Source organism: Amblyomma maculatum, chromosome 10 (assembly GCF_055883805.1).
Source record: "Amblyomma maculatum isolate TAMU_Amacu chromosome 10, ASM5588380v1, whole genome shotgun sequence".
NCBI classification, from domain to species: domain Eukaryota; kingdom Metazoa; phylum Arthropoda; class Arachnida; order Ixodida; family Ixodidae; genus Amblyomma; species Amblyomma maculatum.
In genome coordinates, this window is record NC_139353.1 from 11,029,433 (window position 1) to 11,044,748 (window position 15,316).

A 15,316-nucleotide genomic window follows, 5' to 3' on the forward strand; every position below is an offset into this window, starting at 1 on the left:
GATGATGGTCGCCGGGTGAGGTCTGTACCCTCACAGGAGAACTGCACCTAGTGCATCCTCCTTTTCATATGACTAGGCAAGAGAGAGAGCGACTCCAGCCCCCCACTCCCGCCCTAAGCCGGAGCCTTTTACCACTCCACACAATTTGACAGAAAATGGCAATCAATAAGCTCACGCTAACTTTTGCGCTGTCATTAAGCTTAGCTCTGCCAATTTCGCTTACGTTTCTATGAACCATCTCTATGGTCTGGAAATGGTGCCGGGACAGCGAGATTGCGTCCCTTTTGGGCGCGCATTGGTGTGACGTGCGCACACAACGGCTGACCTATTGTATCTAAGCCATTAAGCTTAGCTCTGCCAATTTTTGCTTACGTTTGTGGACCACCTCTATGGTTTGGAAACGGTACCAGGACCGCGCCAGATTGCATCCTTTTTGAGCGCACATGGATGTCACGCACGGCGGCTAGCGTATACCCAGTAAAAAAAAAAAATCAGTGGGTCCAATTGGGAAGGCCATTCAGATTGAATTGGTTCTGCCAATCCCAAATGGTTTGTCCAATGGGTACTGTCCAAACCAGCTGGCTTCTTCACCCCCAATTGGGAAGCCCAGTTGGTTTCTTCACTCCAAATTGGGACGCCCAGTTGGTTTCGGGATTCCCAACTGGGAATGAAGAAACCAATTGGGCGTCCCAATTGGGAATGAAGAAACCAACGGGGCATCCCAATTGGGATTATTTCGCTTCCAAATGGGACGCCCATTTGAAACGAATTGGGCTTCCAACTGGGCTTCCCATTGGTTCTAATTGGTCCTAAGCAAACATTCCCAATTGGGAAGGTCAATTCAGTGATATCCTTGACTGAGATGTGCACAGATATACACACCTATGTAAAGAGACAACAGTGAAAAATTCAAGTTCTTATAAAAGTATATGCTGCTCAATCTTATTTAAGTGATTATATTGTGTTCACTGTAAGTGCACGCATAATTAAATAAGTTAACTCTGAATAACAAAGATGTGTCACTGTTCCCAGCAGCACTCTTCAAAGAATGGAGTATATAAGTCTGCAACCTGTGAATATACACATTGAATCTGTGCTAGTTGCGTGCGTGTAACGCTTGCTTGTCTCTCACGATTTCTGTAAAAAAAATTGTTATATCATTCCACTTGTATAAGAGTCGGCTCCCCTATAACTTCTGGAAGGAAACATTGAAATTGCATCTCCATTCTTTTTTTTTTTTTTCAGCTATGTGAGTTCAAACCATTTGGGCTCAATGGGTATGCCATTAGCGTTCAATAGGTGAATCATTTGGTGTTCATGGGTGACCAATTATTTCCAATTGGGAGCACCCATTCATATGAAATGGTCAGGGCTAATGGGTGGCGAAAACACAATTGGCTTTTGACCAATTCATTTCAATTGGGAAATTCCCAATTGGACCCATTGAATTTTTTTTGAGTGGGTATTGTTTACCTGCCCCGTACGGCGACACGTCATCGACCCCAAAAGCATCGTTTCAAAAAGGAGTCAGACCTTGGTCGTCAAGAGAACCATCGCTGCCTGAAAGCGCCCACTCACCACGGAGGTGAGACAACGCAAGCAAGTACCTCAAATCTGAGCAGGGAAATTGGACATGCGTGGAGTATCCAGCGTCACTCAGATGAATGGCCGCGCGTGAAAGGATCCCTCGTCGCAGCCGTAGCGCGGCGCGACCAGCGACGGTGGACGCCACGTCGATGCATGGCTGGCTAGTTTCGGGGATTATGCCGCATGCGGCAACGATCGGTTCACGAAGTTTATAAAGAGAACATCTCATTTCTCCTTGCATATCGTTGACGATCGAGGCACAGGAGCACGGTCTAAGAATGGCCAAGAGCCATAACCGACGACGAGCCAACAACGAGGTATATAAATGTGTTTCAGTGCAACGCGATTCGAACAGCGACATCAGGACAGGATTCCCAAATGGGCCCCTGTCTTGGGCCAATGTTGTGATCTAGAGGAGATCCTAGGGCATGGCAATCGGCCGCAGTAACGTAGTTTGGGTCCGTGGTAACAAAAGGGCAAGGCACGGGCGCTCTGGAGGACCCAATATGCGGAGAGAGGCAAACGTTGAAAAAGTTCATGAGAGACGAGGATAGCCTGCGTACAGCGGAGTGGCTTGCGAGAGCCAACAGTGCCAATGTAGATCTCCTGAGCTGCCATCGACCATATCCTGGATCGCGCGGTTCCGTATTCTACGATGACGACAACGCCGCCCATGCATCCCGCCGGCCAACTGCGAAGCGTCGAGCACGAGTGACTTCTCGCGGCCAAAGGACAACCGAAACCCGCCCAAGATGGTGAGCATATCGTCCTTCCATCAGGCAGCCAGAGACCATGTATACATGCTTTGTTTAAGCAATTAGTTGTGGTGTTAACTCTTCCTCTTCTCGTCCCAACACGAATTGTTCGGCAACTTTCAGGTTGCAAGTTGTCATCCCCGCATTAGGGATGTCACATGGGGAGGTCGGACACTTGCTGGGTGTACGATTATTTGCCGTAAGGCTGCACGATGTAAGGAAAGTTGGAAGGCGCAAAAACGACAGGTGCGGAGACAGAAAAAGCCAGAAGGGAGGGAGAGCAAAGGCGCGAGCGCTTTGGAAGCAGCCAGTGAGAGAGCACTACGTAGAGCCGAAGAACGGAGATACGAGGAGGAGGAGGAAGGTGGAAGTTTGGGAATGCTTGGAGTGTATGGCGGGCAGAGCTTATTTTTTTATGCATTGTCCATGTAAATCAATGGGGGAGTGCAAATATTTGATCGAATAACAGATAAGACAAAACCCATACGAATCGTATTTGTACGGCATATTTCAAAGTATTCGACACGAGCAAATAGCGTCTGCAGAGTACCTGCTTTGGGTGCTCTCAGTGTCATGTCACACTCGGCAGCCTCATCATCGCGACATCGGCGACGGCCATGAAATGCTAAAGCAAACCATGAAACAAAGCGCGCGTCGCGTCTAAGCGGCACTCTTACTGAATATGGCAGTACCCGCTGTTTGCTAGTTGCGACGCATTTCCATGTGGTGGTCATAATGTGTCACTGTTGGAGCGTTGGAACCATGGCCAGCGCATGTACGGCTGGCTACTCCATACTGTAATACAATAAGAAGTTTATGGATTAATTACAACTGCTGGCTCAAGTCTCGCCCAACGCCCATGAGAGTCTACGGCGCCGGAAGCTACCTCTCGCACCTGTTAATTCGAAAGGGGCTCCTTTGGTGGCTGTATCCAGGTGTAACCGGAGAGGCAAGAGGTCGCTGAAATAGGCTTATTCAAAATCTTGTTCAGTACAGCAAAGTCACGCTCTTTTACCTGCTCACGACGGCTGGTGTGACAGCGAACGGGTGGCCCTGATCCAGTGATATATTCGGCCGCATACTTTCGGTTTCGCTCTTTTGGGCTGGACTAAGTTTTCTGAGTAACTGGACTAAGTGATTTCGCCAATGCCAGCGCACGCTAACCACAAATATCCATGCAGTTTGTATCCTCACTTGGGTTGAGTTCATGCTCAAGTATATAGCAGGCGTGTCTCATTCCACATGCCTCATTTGGCACACACAGAAACTGCAGTCATGGGTGACAGATTTGCCGATCCAAGTACAGAAACAGCCCTCAGCTTGCTGCCAGCTACAGTAAAATAAGTTCAATTTATAAACTTGCCTGAGAATAGTGCCACCTCACATACGGCAACAGCAGCTCTTAGCTCTCTGGTAGTCCCAGCTACAAAAATGCTCAAGCCAAGGCGTGGCATGCAAGCAAGAATAAGTTTTTGCAGCAAGCAGAACTTTAAGGGCGATTCTGAGGCACTGTGGTGTATTAAGGCAAAAGCGTTTCATGGCTCATGACTCTCCAGCGTGTCCGTCCGTACATCCGCGAGAAGTGTCCCTCTTTTTCGCGGGATCTGTGACGTCATGACAGATGACATCAGGCGAGTCACACAATTCACACATATGAAGTTGACCTCGCCGGGCGTCCATAATGCGCTTTTCATTTGGCGCTTCCTTGAACGCCGCACCACACAGCATACAGAAGCAGATGTACAGGGTCTTGAATATTTGGGGGCTGGGATTTAAAACATTTCTATGCAAAATCTACTACCCCCTTCGAGCTGAAATAACGTTCACAAAGTAGCAAAATATAGTCTACGTTCTCTGATAAGTCAGTCAACATCGTTACTTGCCTAGATTTTCCGAAATCGAGGAAAAACTGCTCTCGGTGGCAGGCACAATTTTCGCAGGAGAGAGTCGAAAATTGTGCCTGCCACCGAGAGCAGTTTTTCCTCGATTTAGGAAAATCTAGGCAAGTAACGATGTTGAATCACTTATCAGATAACGTAGACGATATTTTGATACTTTGTGAACGTTATTTCAGCTCGAATGGGGTAGTAGATTTTGCATAGGAATGTTTTAAATCCCAGCCCCCAAATATTCAAGACCCTGTAGTACAGTATCAGCGGCATTTCAAATTGATTTACAGGGAAGAAAAGGCACAGTATCTGTCAATTACCCCCTCCGCGAAAGCAGATTTCCCGTGCATCTCAGGTAAGCGAAGTGGTGTGTGAATGGTATGGCTCAATGTCTTGCATATTGTGCTAAAGATGATTCAAAAGCCAGCAAGGTCACCACAGCAACAGGTGAAGTCACCAGTTTCAACTCAAATGACTGGTTTACTCTTTATTTGATTACACAGAAATATCCCATGTGTTAAGAGCTTTATTTACATAGGATGGGAGTAAGTAATGCAAGGGGTTACTTAGGCTTCATCAATGAGCTCCTGAAAAAGAAAGAGAAATACCAGCATTGTTTACACTTGACAAAATTAGTGAAAAAGAATATCACATTGCATATAGGATGTAACTCACTGGTTCAGTGCTTTTGAGCCCCCACTTAGAAGGATGTATGGGCTCTGCAGCTCCTTCTGTTTCTCTTGAAGCAACTTGAGTGTGCTGAGAGGAGTGTCGGTGGAGCTCATCTGCTTCAGTTTCTGTAGGGGGCATCAACATCAAAAAGACACTTAGTTAATAGCTTTCACAATTATAGGGCCCTCCAAAACATGATGGCTGAATAAAGGTAGGGGAAAACACAACATACAAAAGCAAAGTTTGCTAGTGGGGCTATGAGAAAACTGCTCAAATTGAGATAAACAAGAAGTGTCAGAAGATAACGTTTTTCTTCTAGGAGAGTCATACCGCATGCTGGTCAAGCTTCTTGGCACGCTTGTCAACCTTGTTCTTTCCCGAGCCCTTGCCGTGGAATTTGTGTGACAGGTAGCGGAATGCTTCCTTGGCATTGAGCAGCCGTCCGCCATCGTCAATGTACTCCAGCTTCACGTCTGGCTTGTACGCATCTTTCTCCTTGAAGTCTGACACAGGACCCGAGTAACGCTCGCGCCGACTCGCCTTGTCGTCATCGCTGTTTGGATAACAAAAAAAAAAAAAAAAATAAATAAAATAGGAAGGGGCGAGGGCAGAGGGGGACAGAAAGACTGTCATTACATTTGTTAAAAAAGGCAACGGAGCGTAATATTACGACTTATCGAGAAGCGCGCACATCACAGCAGCTACCATACATCGGTTTGCAAACGACTGCAGAATTCAAAATTGGCACCATTTTTTTTTTGTCTCGGAGAAAAAAACAAATCTCAAATATTTCGAAAATTCTACATTACACTGGAAAACTGCGCAACCAGAGGAGCATTTAAACGTTTGCATTACGTAGCACACGTATCTTCACGATAAAATTTCAACTTCATTAAATTAAAAACCGGCGAATTAATTTGTATGCAAATTATTTAGCTAGATTATTTAACTAGAATATGCGCCAACACGTGTAATGGCGCAAGCTTGCCAGCATACTAGCACAGCGCGCTTAGGCCATTGTGCCGGTCATCCACTGGAAAAATTATTAGTAATCAGCCGTAGGAAAAAATTACGAAAAATAACGACAGGCTTAAGCCAGCAACCTGCTGCATGCTAAATTTGCTGAGAATTTGCCGCCGTAAAACCCTAACTTATCATAATCGTGCGTGGACACTGCAATCGTGGCTCTAGTTGGCTGTGACTTTACGCGGGCGGTCCTCTTGCGTCGCTGTTGGTGAGTTCACGCGGCTGGGCCTCCCTACACGCATTCAATGTTAATGTTTTGATACGAGAAGTATACTCACCGTAAATTTCAAATAACAGATAAACGCTACTCAGTTTAGCGTGTAAGAATTGAACTATAAACCACGCTCAGTTCAAGTTTTAAGCCCCTAATATTTCTATTTACAACTGTGGTCATGCTATTGCCGGGCCCACCAGTTCGGGTATAAGTAGTGCGGTGCATGATTGCAAGTTTGTGTTGTATAAAAGGAGAGACGGTTAGCACTCCCCTTGATAAGGACGGAATGGCCCCTGGGCCTCACAACACATATGGTTAAGGCACAGCCGCTTACTTTGCGGCACTTAACCTCATTTTTTTGAGCTTCGCGGCAAACCTTATATGCACAGTGCCGCCATCTGTCGACAGCCAGATGAAGCTTGCTCAGTTTCTCGCTTTCCGTTCGGGCTTCAACGTAATTTTCCTTTTTTCTTTCTTGCCCATCAATATCGCGGCTGACGTAAGCCGGACTTCAATGTTCAGCTACATACAGAAAATGACAAAGCCGAGGCCCATCGTATAAGTTACCAGAACGCATGGTTCCAATAGCTCTGCCGCATTTACGTGGCTTTTCTGAGGGAGAACCCACGTCTAACAGAATTGTATGGAAGAATATGCTCCAATCACGTGGCTCAATGTAGACGAAACCGTACGACGACAGACATAAATCAGCCTTTAAAGCTATCCAAATATTCTGCACCTGGGGAGAAAAATGGTAAACACAGATTTTATTTTGTTCTAGAATGGTCACTCAAATCATAGGCATGTTCATTCAGCAATATGCTGCAGCATGACTCATATGCCTCCTTAATGATGATTCAGAAATGCATGACAATGAATTCATCCTACATCCTGCCACTAAGCAATACATATCAGTCATGGTATTCCACAGTACAGTGCTGTTCATTAAAGGCTGAATTGTAAAGCAATAAGTGCTTGCTTTCTTTTACTAAATTATGGTTTGTATTATATGTTTAATGTCCCAAAAAAAATTAGGCTATGCGGACACTTCGTAAATTATGTTTTAGTGTTAATGGCTGCTAAGATTCAAGTGGGTGCTCTATATACCTCTAGATTACAACCCCATTAATAGTGCATCCAATTCTACTGTCCACTTTGGATATGGGAAAGATGTTTCCTATGAAGTGTACTGATAAGAGAAAAAACACACACACACACACACACACACACACACACACACACACACACACACACACACACACACACACACACACACACACACACACACACACACACACACACACACACACACACACACACACACACACACACACACACACACACACACACACACACACACACACACACACACACACACACACACACACACACACACACACACACACACACACACACACACACACACACACACACACACACACACACACACACACACACACACACACACACACACACACACACACACACACACACACACACACACACACACACACACACACACACACACACACACACACACACACACACACACACACACACACACACACACACACACACACACACACACACACACACACACACACACACACACACACACACACACACACACACACACACACACACACACACACACACACACACACACACACACACACACACACACACACAAAAGAAAAACACTAGAAGGCGCTACTACAGTGACAATGAAGGAAAAGCCTATATATTATTGAAGCTTTAGCACGAAAAGTGCTTTAAGATTTCCCTAACACTACACTAAATTTATGCCTTTTGGACCCTTCGCAAGTGAAAAATTTCTCTGCCCCACATGTTTTGCTTTACAGTGTGGGTAGCATACAACAGCTCTATGCTGGCAAGACTGAATATTATTCTTTCAAAGTATAAATGGTGCCTCCATGAGGCACTTCTATTTTCATCCATTCCCATCTTATTTTTCATGTAATAAAACTAGTGAGTGTTGCCACCTGACTACAGATTACGGAGAAGCAGCAGACATGACAAAAGCCCAAAAATTAGCCACATAGGGAAAGCACATGCTAAACATCAATTGAAAAGTGAGTGGAACACTGTTAAGAGGTGCACCTTGAACGTCTCTGGCCCAGCCAGTTAAAGGCATGAAAACCATTCCCCAAAACGTTGACAGGAAAGCCCAGATATATCAGAGGGGCCTGAGAATAATGGCAAGCTGGCCTGCATTCACAGGGTAGTGCATTCAAATCTCAGAGGAAAAACCTCTCAAGAAAAGAGAGGTGCTCCGACGGCGCGACCGCGCTGAAGCGAGAGAGCGGCTGCTTAGTGTGACCGGAAGAAAGGGCTGCCGCCAGGGGCAGGACATGTTCTGGGTGCCATCCTCTCTGTCGATTCCGCTGGCGTGCCTATGGAGCAGCGACCCACGCGCTCATAATTTTCCACTTCAATCAGCACTAAAAGCCCCTAACCACCTTGAGGAATTTCTGTTCTCGCTATTTACACATATTTCTTAGCAGGCAGAAGCTTTCTTAACACTTGCTGATCAAATAACTCAATTTTCGAGGCAGGAGAGAGGCGTGTCGTCTGCGACGCCCTGCACTTGCCTCCTCAGAGCACGGTCTGAATGCGCTTTTAATGGATTGCTGCGTGCGGCCATAAGAGAGCAGCGTGATGTCACCATGCCGCCGATAGCAATGCCTCACGGGTGATGGACAGCTCAGCTGACATGTGTACAACGATATGCGAGGCCATCTTGAACAGTCTCTTAGATTGAGACTGCAGAGACACACATAGTGTATTTCACTGCTGGAAGGTGCTCGACCAGGCTGCTCATATTCTTCAAATGCTGGAGAAGGAAGAAACAGTTTCCGAAAATATGCTGTAAATTTACTGCTTGCCTCACCATCGACGAACCGTGTTGCATTTTCCTGCGCTGTGCATAAAGTAAATATGCTAGCGCATCCCCTAAATTACTATGTTGCAGTGAGGTTTCAACAGTTCAGCAGACAAAGACGGTCAAAAAGAAAACAATATTGTGCAATTTGAGAAAGATGCGTAAGCCACTATATGCTATTGTGGTAGCTGAAAAACTAACCAGCTGTTACGAACAGCCAGCTGGCTATCGAACCATCGAATGACGGCATATTGCTACGAGTCTTTATATGTCCAGTGGTGCTCGGCAACACAAAGCCAAACAGCTGCGAAGTAACTTAGAGCCGATGGAGTGTGCTCGCCGATATTTCATACGGCCCAAGCTGGTCGCAGTGTGTAAAAGCGTCTGCCGATCAAGAACAACGACATGCGGTGCTGGTTGTGGTTCTTTGTTTTGATACTACAAGCAATTTAAGTTTGGTTTAAACATTCAAGTAGAATGGTGCCGGTTGCCTTAAACGATATCAGCTACCTGCTTATATGCCTCACACATACGTTTTTTCTTGTGAATAAAAAATAAGAAAAAAGGACTACTTTCTGTGGTTACACATCCCATATAAAACAATCGATTGTAGCATCCTAGCTTGAAATTGTGTCACAATGTTTTACTATGTGATGAAAAAGAATTGCGAACGCATTGGCGCGCCTCCAGGCTCTGCTGTTTGATTATATATCTTGTCATTATGGTTATGTTTGCATGGCAGCAAAAGAACACTAGAGTCATCCCTATTATAACTGACGCGGTTAGAGTGTTATTCGAACAACGTGCTTTGCTATTCGAATTTCTTCTCATCATGCTTCTAGCACGCGGATAGAAGCGCGAGGAGAAGAAATTTGAATAAACGAAGCTCGTAGGTGCTCCACGGTGTCCGCATTCATTTTCTATCCCGATACCAACGGACAGCTCGCACATGTTGGCAGCTGTGGAGTCTAATCTAGTTTTCTTGCACTCCTTTTAATGCCTTTTATGCGGCGCTCACTCGAGTGCTATTAGCCAACATTATATTACCCAACTATCACATACACCTCCAATTTGCGTAACAGTTAAGAAATTATTCATGCGTCCTCAAGGCAAATTATAACCCAGAAAATGGGCAGAAATATGAAGGTACATACCTTCAACCAAAAAAAAGAATTGTTTCAAGCAGGTGAACGCCTACAGCTGAACCCCGTTATAAGAGACATGGATGTAGCAGACAATCTGCTATAAGAGACACCATTCGCCCAAATGGTTGGCCACCCTATGAGTTTCATTAATTGGACCTCCTTTTTAACAGACATTGTATGTAGAAGACAACTGGCTATAAAGGACAAATTAGCCTTGAAGTTTGGTACTCAGTCTTGCTTATAACAGACATTTTAACAATATATGCGGCACCATCCATTGCCAGGTTCAGTAGCTGCTACGATGAAAATAAAAGACACACCTGTGCCGTTATTATTAATTATAACTTTAGAAAAGAGAACAGGTCAGTCAGCTATGAAATGACTAAAAGAAGCCCCTGCAGTGGGAATGCAACATAGAGAAGCTCTTCAGGCTTGCCACGAAGAGCACAAGTGCGACTGCATATGCGAGCATTGGGAATGCGCATTGGGTTCTCCAATTTGTAGAGCTTCCTATCACGAATTATCATAGGTGTTGTGTCCACTAGTCTGAAGAATATAGCGAAAATTGTCTATTACGTTGCATTTCAGTATGAGTGACAAATTTATCTGGTAAATGCAAAGAAAGTGCTCAGCTGATGGCGCAGACATAAACAAGTCATTGTGTCTAGAAAGTGAAACATAGCTAAGCCAAGATCAAAACAAATGACATAAAAACACAAGTGGTTCTGCTCTGGTGAGGACAAATAACCGCTCTGTTTGCTGTTCAACCAGTTTCAACTCCACTCAGAAATGCCTCGTTTGCTTTTCATTTATTTTTCATCTCAATAGCGACTCGCAGACAGACTTGTTACTCACAGCCACTGTTACCTTTGTTAAACAAGCATAAATTTCTGAGGGATATTGCTGCTGGTGATGTTTTATAGCTTTGGCTGCTTCTAAAACCTTGGCGGTAAGCTAGTTATTTTTATGATTTCATGGCTCTTTTTTTTTTCTTTTTTACTTGAATTTTTGTAGTGCTACCAGACACATAACTTAGTTGCGAATCGCTAGTTGCGGTGCCAAGTCACATCACGATCGCACTTTGCAATCGCTGCAAACATAGTTTGCACATTGGCCATGAGGCTCTTGGCCTGATTTTCAAGCTTGGAGAGGCTGTGTTGAACAGCGTCAATGCAGCCATGAAGGAGACGATTTACAACTATTTCAGCAGTAAATAAATGTAAGAAAGTTGCAAGGTGTAGTCAGTGTGGTGGTCCACCAAGCAAATGCAATATGTAAAGGAAAGCTATTATAACGCCTTTGCGACATGATGTATCATTCTCTTCTGCGTATTTTGGCCGCAAGATACCTGCACCGAAATGAGGTCTTTTTGAAAAGTGTAAACGTTGTACCCTGCTTATAAGAGACCTCTCATATAAGAGACAAAAAGTGCTCCCCAGTGCATGTCCCTTATAAAGGGGTTCAACCTCCAGGCTCTGCTGTCTGATTATATACCTTGTCATTATGGTTATGTTTGCGTGGCAGCAAAAGAACACTAGAGTCATCCCTATTATAACTGACGCGGTTAGAGTGTTATTCGAACAACGTGCTTTGCTAATTCGAATTTCTTCTCATCATGCTTCTAGCACACGGATAGAAGCGCGAGGAGAAGAAATTTGAATAAACGAAGCTCGTAGGTGCTCCACGGTGTCCGCATTCATTTTCTATCCCGATACCAACGGACAGCTCGCACATGTTGGCAGCTGTGGAGTCTAATCTAGTTTTCTTGCACTCCTTTTAATGCCTTTTATGCGGCGCTCACTCGAGTGCTATTAGCCAACATTATATTACCCAACTATCGCGTACACCTCCAATTTGCGTAACAGTTAAGAAATTATTCATGCGTCCTCAAGGCAAATTATAACCCAGAAAATGGGCAGAAATATGAAGGTACATACCTTCAACCAAAAAAAAAAAATTGTTTCAAGCAGGTGAACGCCTATATGTGCTAACATCAAGCGTCCGTCCCAGGCGCCTACAGAAGCGCCAGCGAAACGAGCGACGAAGCCGGCCCCCCCAGTACTGGTGCTGCTCCTGGCGGCCGCCCTTCGCAGTGCCATCGGATCACCTCTCTTACTTCCACCGTGGTTAGGACAAACCGAAAAAGCGAATATGACCACCGCCATTGCCGGCCAGTTTTGCAAGTAAACCACATATGACACTCCCGCCATTTAGCCCAGAAGAATGAAAACTCATCCTTTTCGGTTAAGGTGTAACGGTTTGAATAGACCGGCAGGAAGATTTTTAAAATCGTATTTTCATGTCTTGTTTTTGTTTTTTTTCACTGCTGGACAAATGTCAAAATACTCAGAAAAAGCCACGACATGAATTTTCACTCCAAAAGCAATAAGTGGATGAAACTGTTCCCCACTGTCCCTTTCATGACAAGACCTACTGCACACATGCAACGCCTCTTAATAGGATAGCCCACACATAAGAATGTGAGATGAAGACTGTAGTCACAGATTCACCTGTTGCAGTTCATGCATTTTAAAATACATGGCTTCCATTATGTAGCTTTCAGCCTTCAGGCAGCACTTTTGAAATGGTAGTCAAAGATGAACTTTATGGCAATATAATGGCACGGATAATGGTGCGCAGGTGTCCGTCAACAAGAACGCCGTCACTGATGTTGTCTTACAGCAGGCGGCAAGACTGAAGTTCGTCCAGGAGTTCGCAGGTGGTGGTTATGTCCGACACAGTGGAGGGATTCTGAACCACGCCTGATCTTCGTTCCAGCAGCATACTTTCCTGACTGTTTAGCCCACTTAACAACTTCCCTGACAAAAATACTGGGTGCAGTCCCTTCTAGTTAAATTCAGCAGAGGACAGACAAACAAAACAAATGTGCAGGTACTCACTAGAACTTTTCCTCAATGGTGTACGACTGTGCATGCAGAGCACTGTTCTTCTTGGGTGCTGTAGCTTGCTTCTCTTCCGACTCAATGTAGCCTGTATGGACAGCTCGCTTACTAAACAACCAACTACCAAAGCAATCACTGCAGAAGAGACTGTTAATCAAGTGACTGCAATGGGCATTCTAAGTACAGCAGTCGACCAACTTACATGCAAATGCACAAATATGTCCAGCTAAAGGGCCCATGAAAAGCTCTTCAACTAAAACCACAAAACATGCGCAAATAATTGGTATTCCATCAGTCATCTCCACAGTGCAAAATTTTTAAGCTAGCTTCACTAACACCAAAGATATCAGTGATAAAAAATAATGCACCTCCTCTCTTCCCTCAACTCAGCGGCACACAAAAAAATAAAGAAAACACGTTACAACTTCTTGCAAGCGCCCAAGGACAGGGCACACCCACAAAGTCCAGTCAATGGGAAGGGGGCAGCTACAAACTCACAGCAAAGCATTGCCCTAATCAGTTGCGAGTGCTCATCTGGAGCACATTTTAAAAATTGTTTTGAAATTATATAGGACTAATGCAGGGCTTTAAAATTTGACTCAAATACTCACGAAGACCACCTACATGGATTTGTTGCATTGGAATATTGCAATAAACGCCGTTCCAGGGTCATTTTATTGACTGCACTCAATAGGCAACATTTCCAATTGCATATTTCAGTCATACTTTTTTTTAGCCTTCAGGGTTAACTAACGAGTGGCCAAAAATTTTTGAACTCCACTAATGCTCAAACATAACTAGCATGTGTTAACAACAGTGCAATAGGCTTACATCTCGGCCCAACAGGCATGAACTAGCGCAAGGATAGAACTAATTCATTAGCAGTCAGCTCCTTGTTTTTACTTTCACTCTAGTTTCATGGTTTGATGAGTTCTTTGACAACTCACTTCACCCTGCATCATATGTAAAGTGCCTTATATGCCTTCTGCATATAAGGTGAGGGTAATTCAAAAAGTAAGGGATAATATTCCTCCTGTTGTTCTAAATTTCCCCTGATGCAAAAGACAACCAAACTTTTACTACAAAGCTGTTCAATACCTCCCACATTGCATCAAGCCCTTGTAATTTGACATAAAAGGTGGTAGTGTTCATACAAACATGGTTGGACGTAAGGGCGCACAATGTCAAGTTTTTGCATCTGAATGCTACCTAGAAATTTCAGTCAGCTTAATCAGATATACGGAGGTTTCTACTGACCAGACAAATGTGCAAAATGTACAATGATCTGGCTGACCAAGAATGCGCACCATACAGTCAAACCCGGTTATAACGAACTGCGTAATTCAACACAATTTGTTTGCTATATAAAGTATTTCGCTATAACCAAACCCGTTTATAACGAACTTCAGTACCAAATTCGTTATACACGATGTCCAGACAGCGCAGCGAAAACGCACAAACTAAAGAAAAACCATGCCGCTCACCATGAATCTACAAAAGAAATTTATTGCAGATAAATGCTCACTTATTTGCAGTAGGCAGTGATCTTCGCCTGAACACTCCATTTAACTCCATCAGCGAGAATCGCACTTTCCACACGCGACATCATTTCCACAAACTCCAGTCCGCTTCCCTGTATTCCGGAGCAGTATCGGCGCAGCATATCGGTAGCAGCGAGGGCTTCGTGCAACGTCGGGCGAGGGCGATCGTCCTCCGGCGGCGGCTCCTCGGTCTCCTCGTTCGCACCAGATGCCAGCATGTCGGCAACAATTTCTGAGTCCAACGGGCTCGCTGTCACGGCTACGTTGTCGTCAACAGTGAGGAAATCCTCCAGGGCAACTTCTTCGGGCACAGCGTCCGGAACATCAGCGAGTTCTTCCCACAGCGTGGCAACATCGCTGTCATCTGGTTTTTCAAAATGGTGCTTAACGTGCTCCGCGGAATCTTGAAATGCGCGGCAACGTCAGACTTTTTTTCGCCACGGCCAACGCGGCGAATTATCTCCAGCTTGTCGGAAAGCGGTAGGGCACGCCGCTGCTTCGTCGTCATCTTGCAGGATGTAGCGCCGGAATGCAAGCCAGCAGCAACGTAGGCACGTCCGGAATCGTGAGGATAGCAGCAGCACGACTTGCAAACGCGAACAAAGAAAGCTCCGAGGATGCGGGAAAGTTCGCCACTGACGCGTTCGTTGTTCGGAGGCTGCCTTCCCTTCGCCCAAACTTG

General features: G+C 45.0%; 1 protein-coding gene and 1 non-coding gene across 2 annotated transcripts in view; one reads left to right on the forward strand and one right to left on the reverse strand.

Annotated features, from left to right (window-relative positions):
- Nucleotides 1-4,705: 4,705 nt before the first annotated feature.
- Nucleotides 4,706-15,316, reverse strand: part of LOC146175588 (U4/U6.U5 tri-snRNP-associated protein 1) — a 33,570-nt gene continuing 22,959 nt past the window's right edge. The window contains exons 18-21 of the mRNA XM_084581987.1: nucleotides 13,091-13,181; nucleotides 5,234-5,456; nucleotides 4,907-5,028; nucleotides 4,706-4,818 (exon numbers count right to left, since the gene is read on the reverse strand). Coding sequence (XP_084438113.1) covers nucleotides 4,794-4,818; nucleotides 4,907-5,028; nucleotides 5,234-5,456; nucleotides 13,091-13,181 — 461 coding nt within the window. The 3' untranslated portion in view covers nucleotides 4,706-4,793. The remainder of the gene's footprint in view (nucleotides 4,819-4,906; nucleotides 5,029-5,233; nucleotides 5,457-13,090; nucleotides 13,182-15,316) is intronic.
- Nucleotides 6,381-6,503, forward strand: LOC146175589 (U6atac minor spliceosomal RNA). Its single transcript, XR_014701622.1, has one exon. It is a non-coding gene; the product is annotated as a U6atac minor spliceosomal RNA (small nuclear RNA).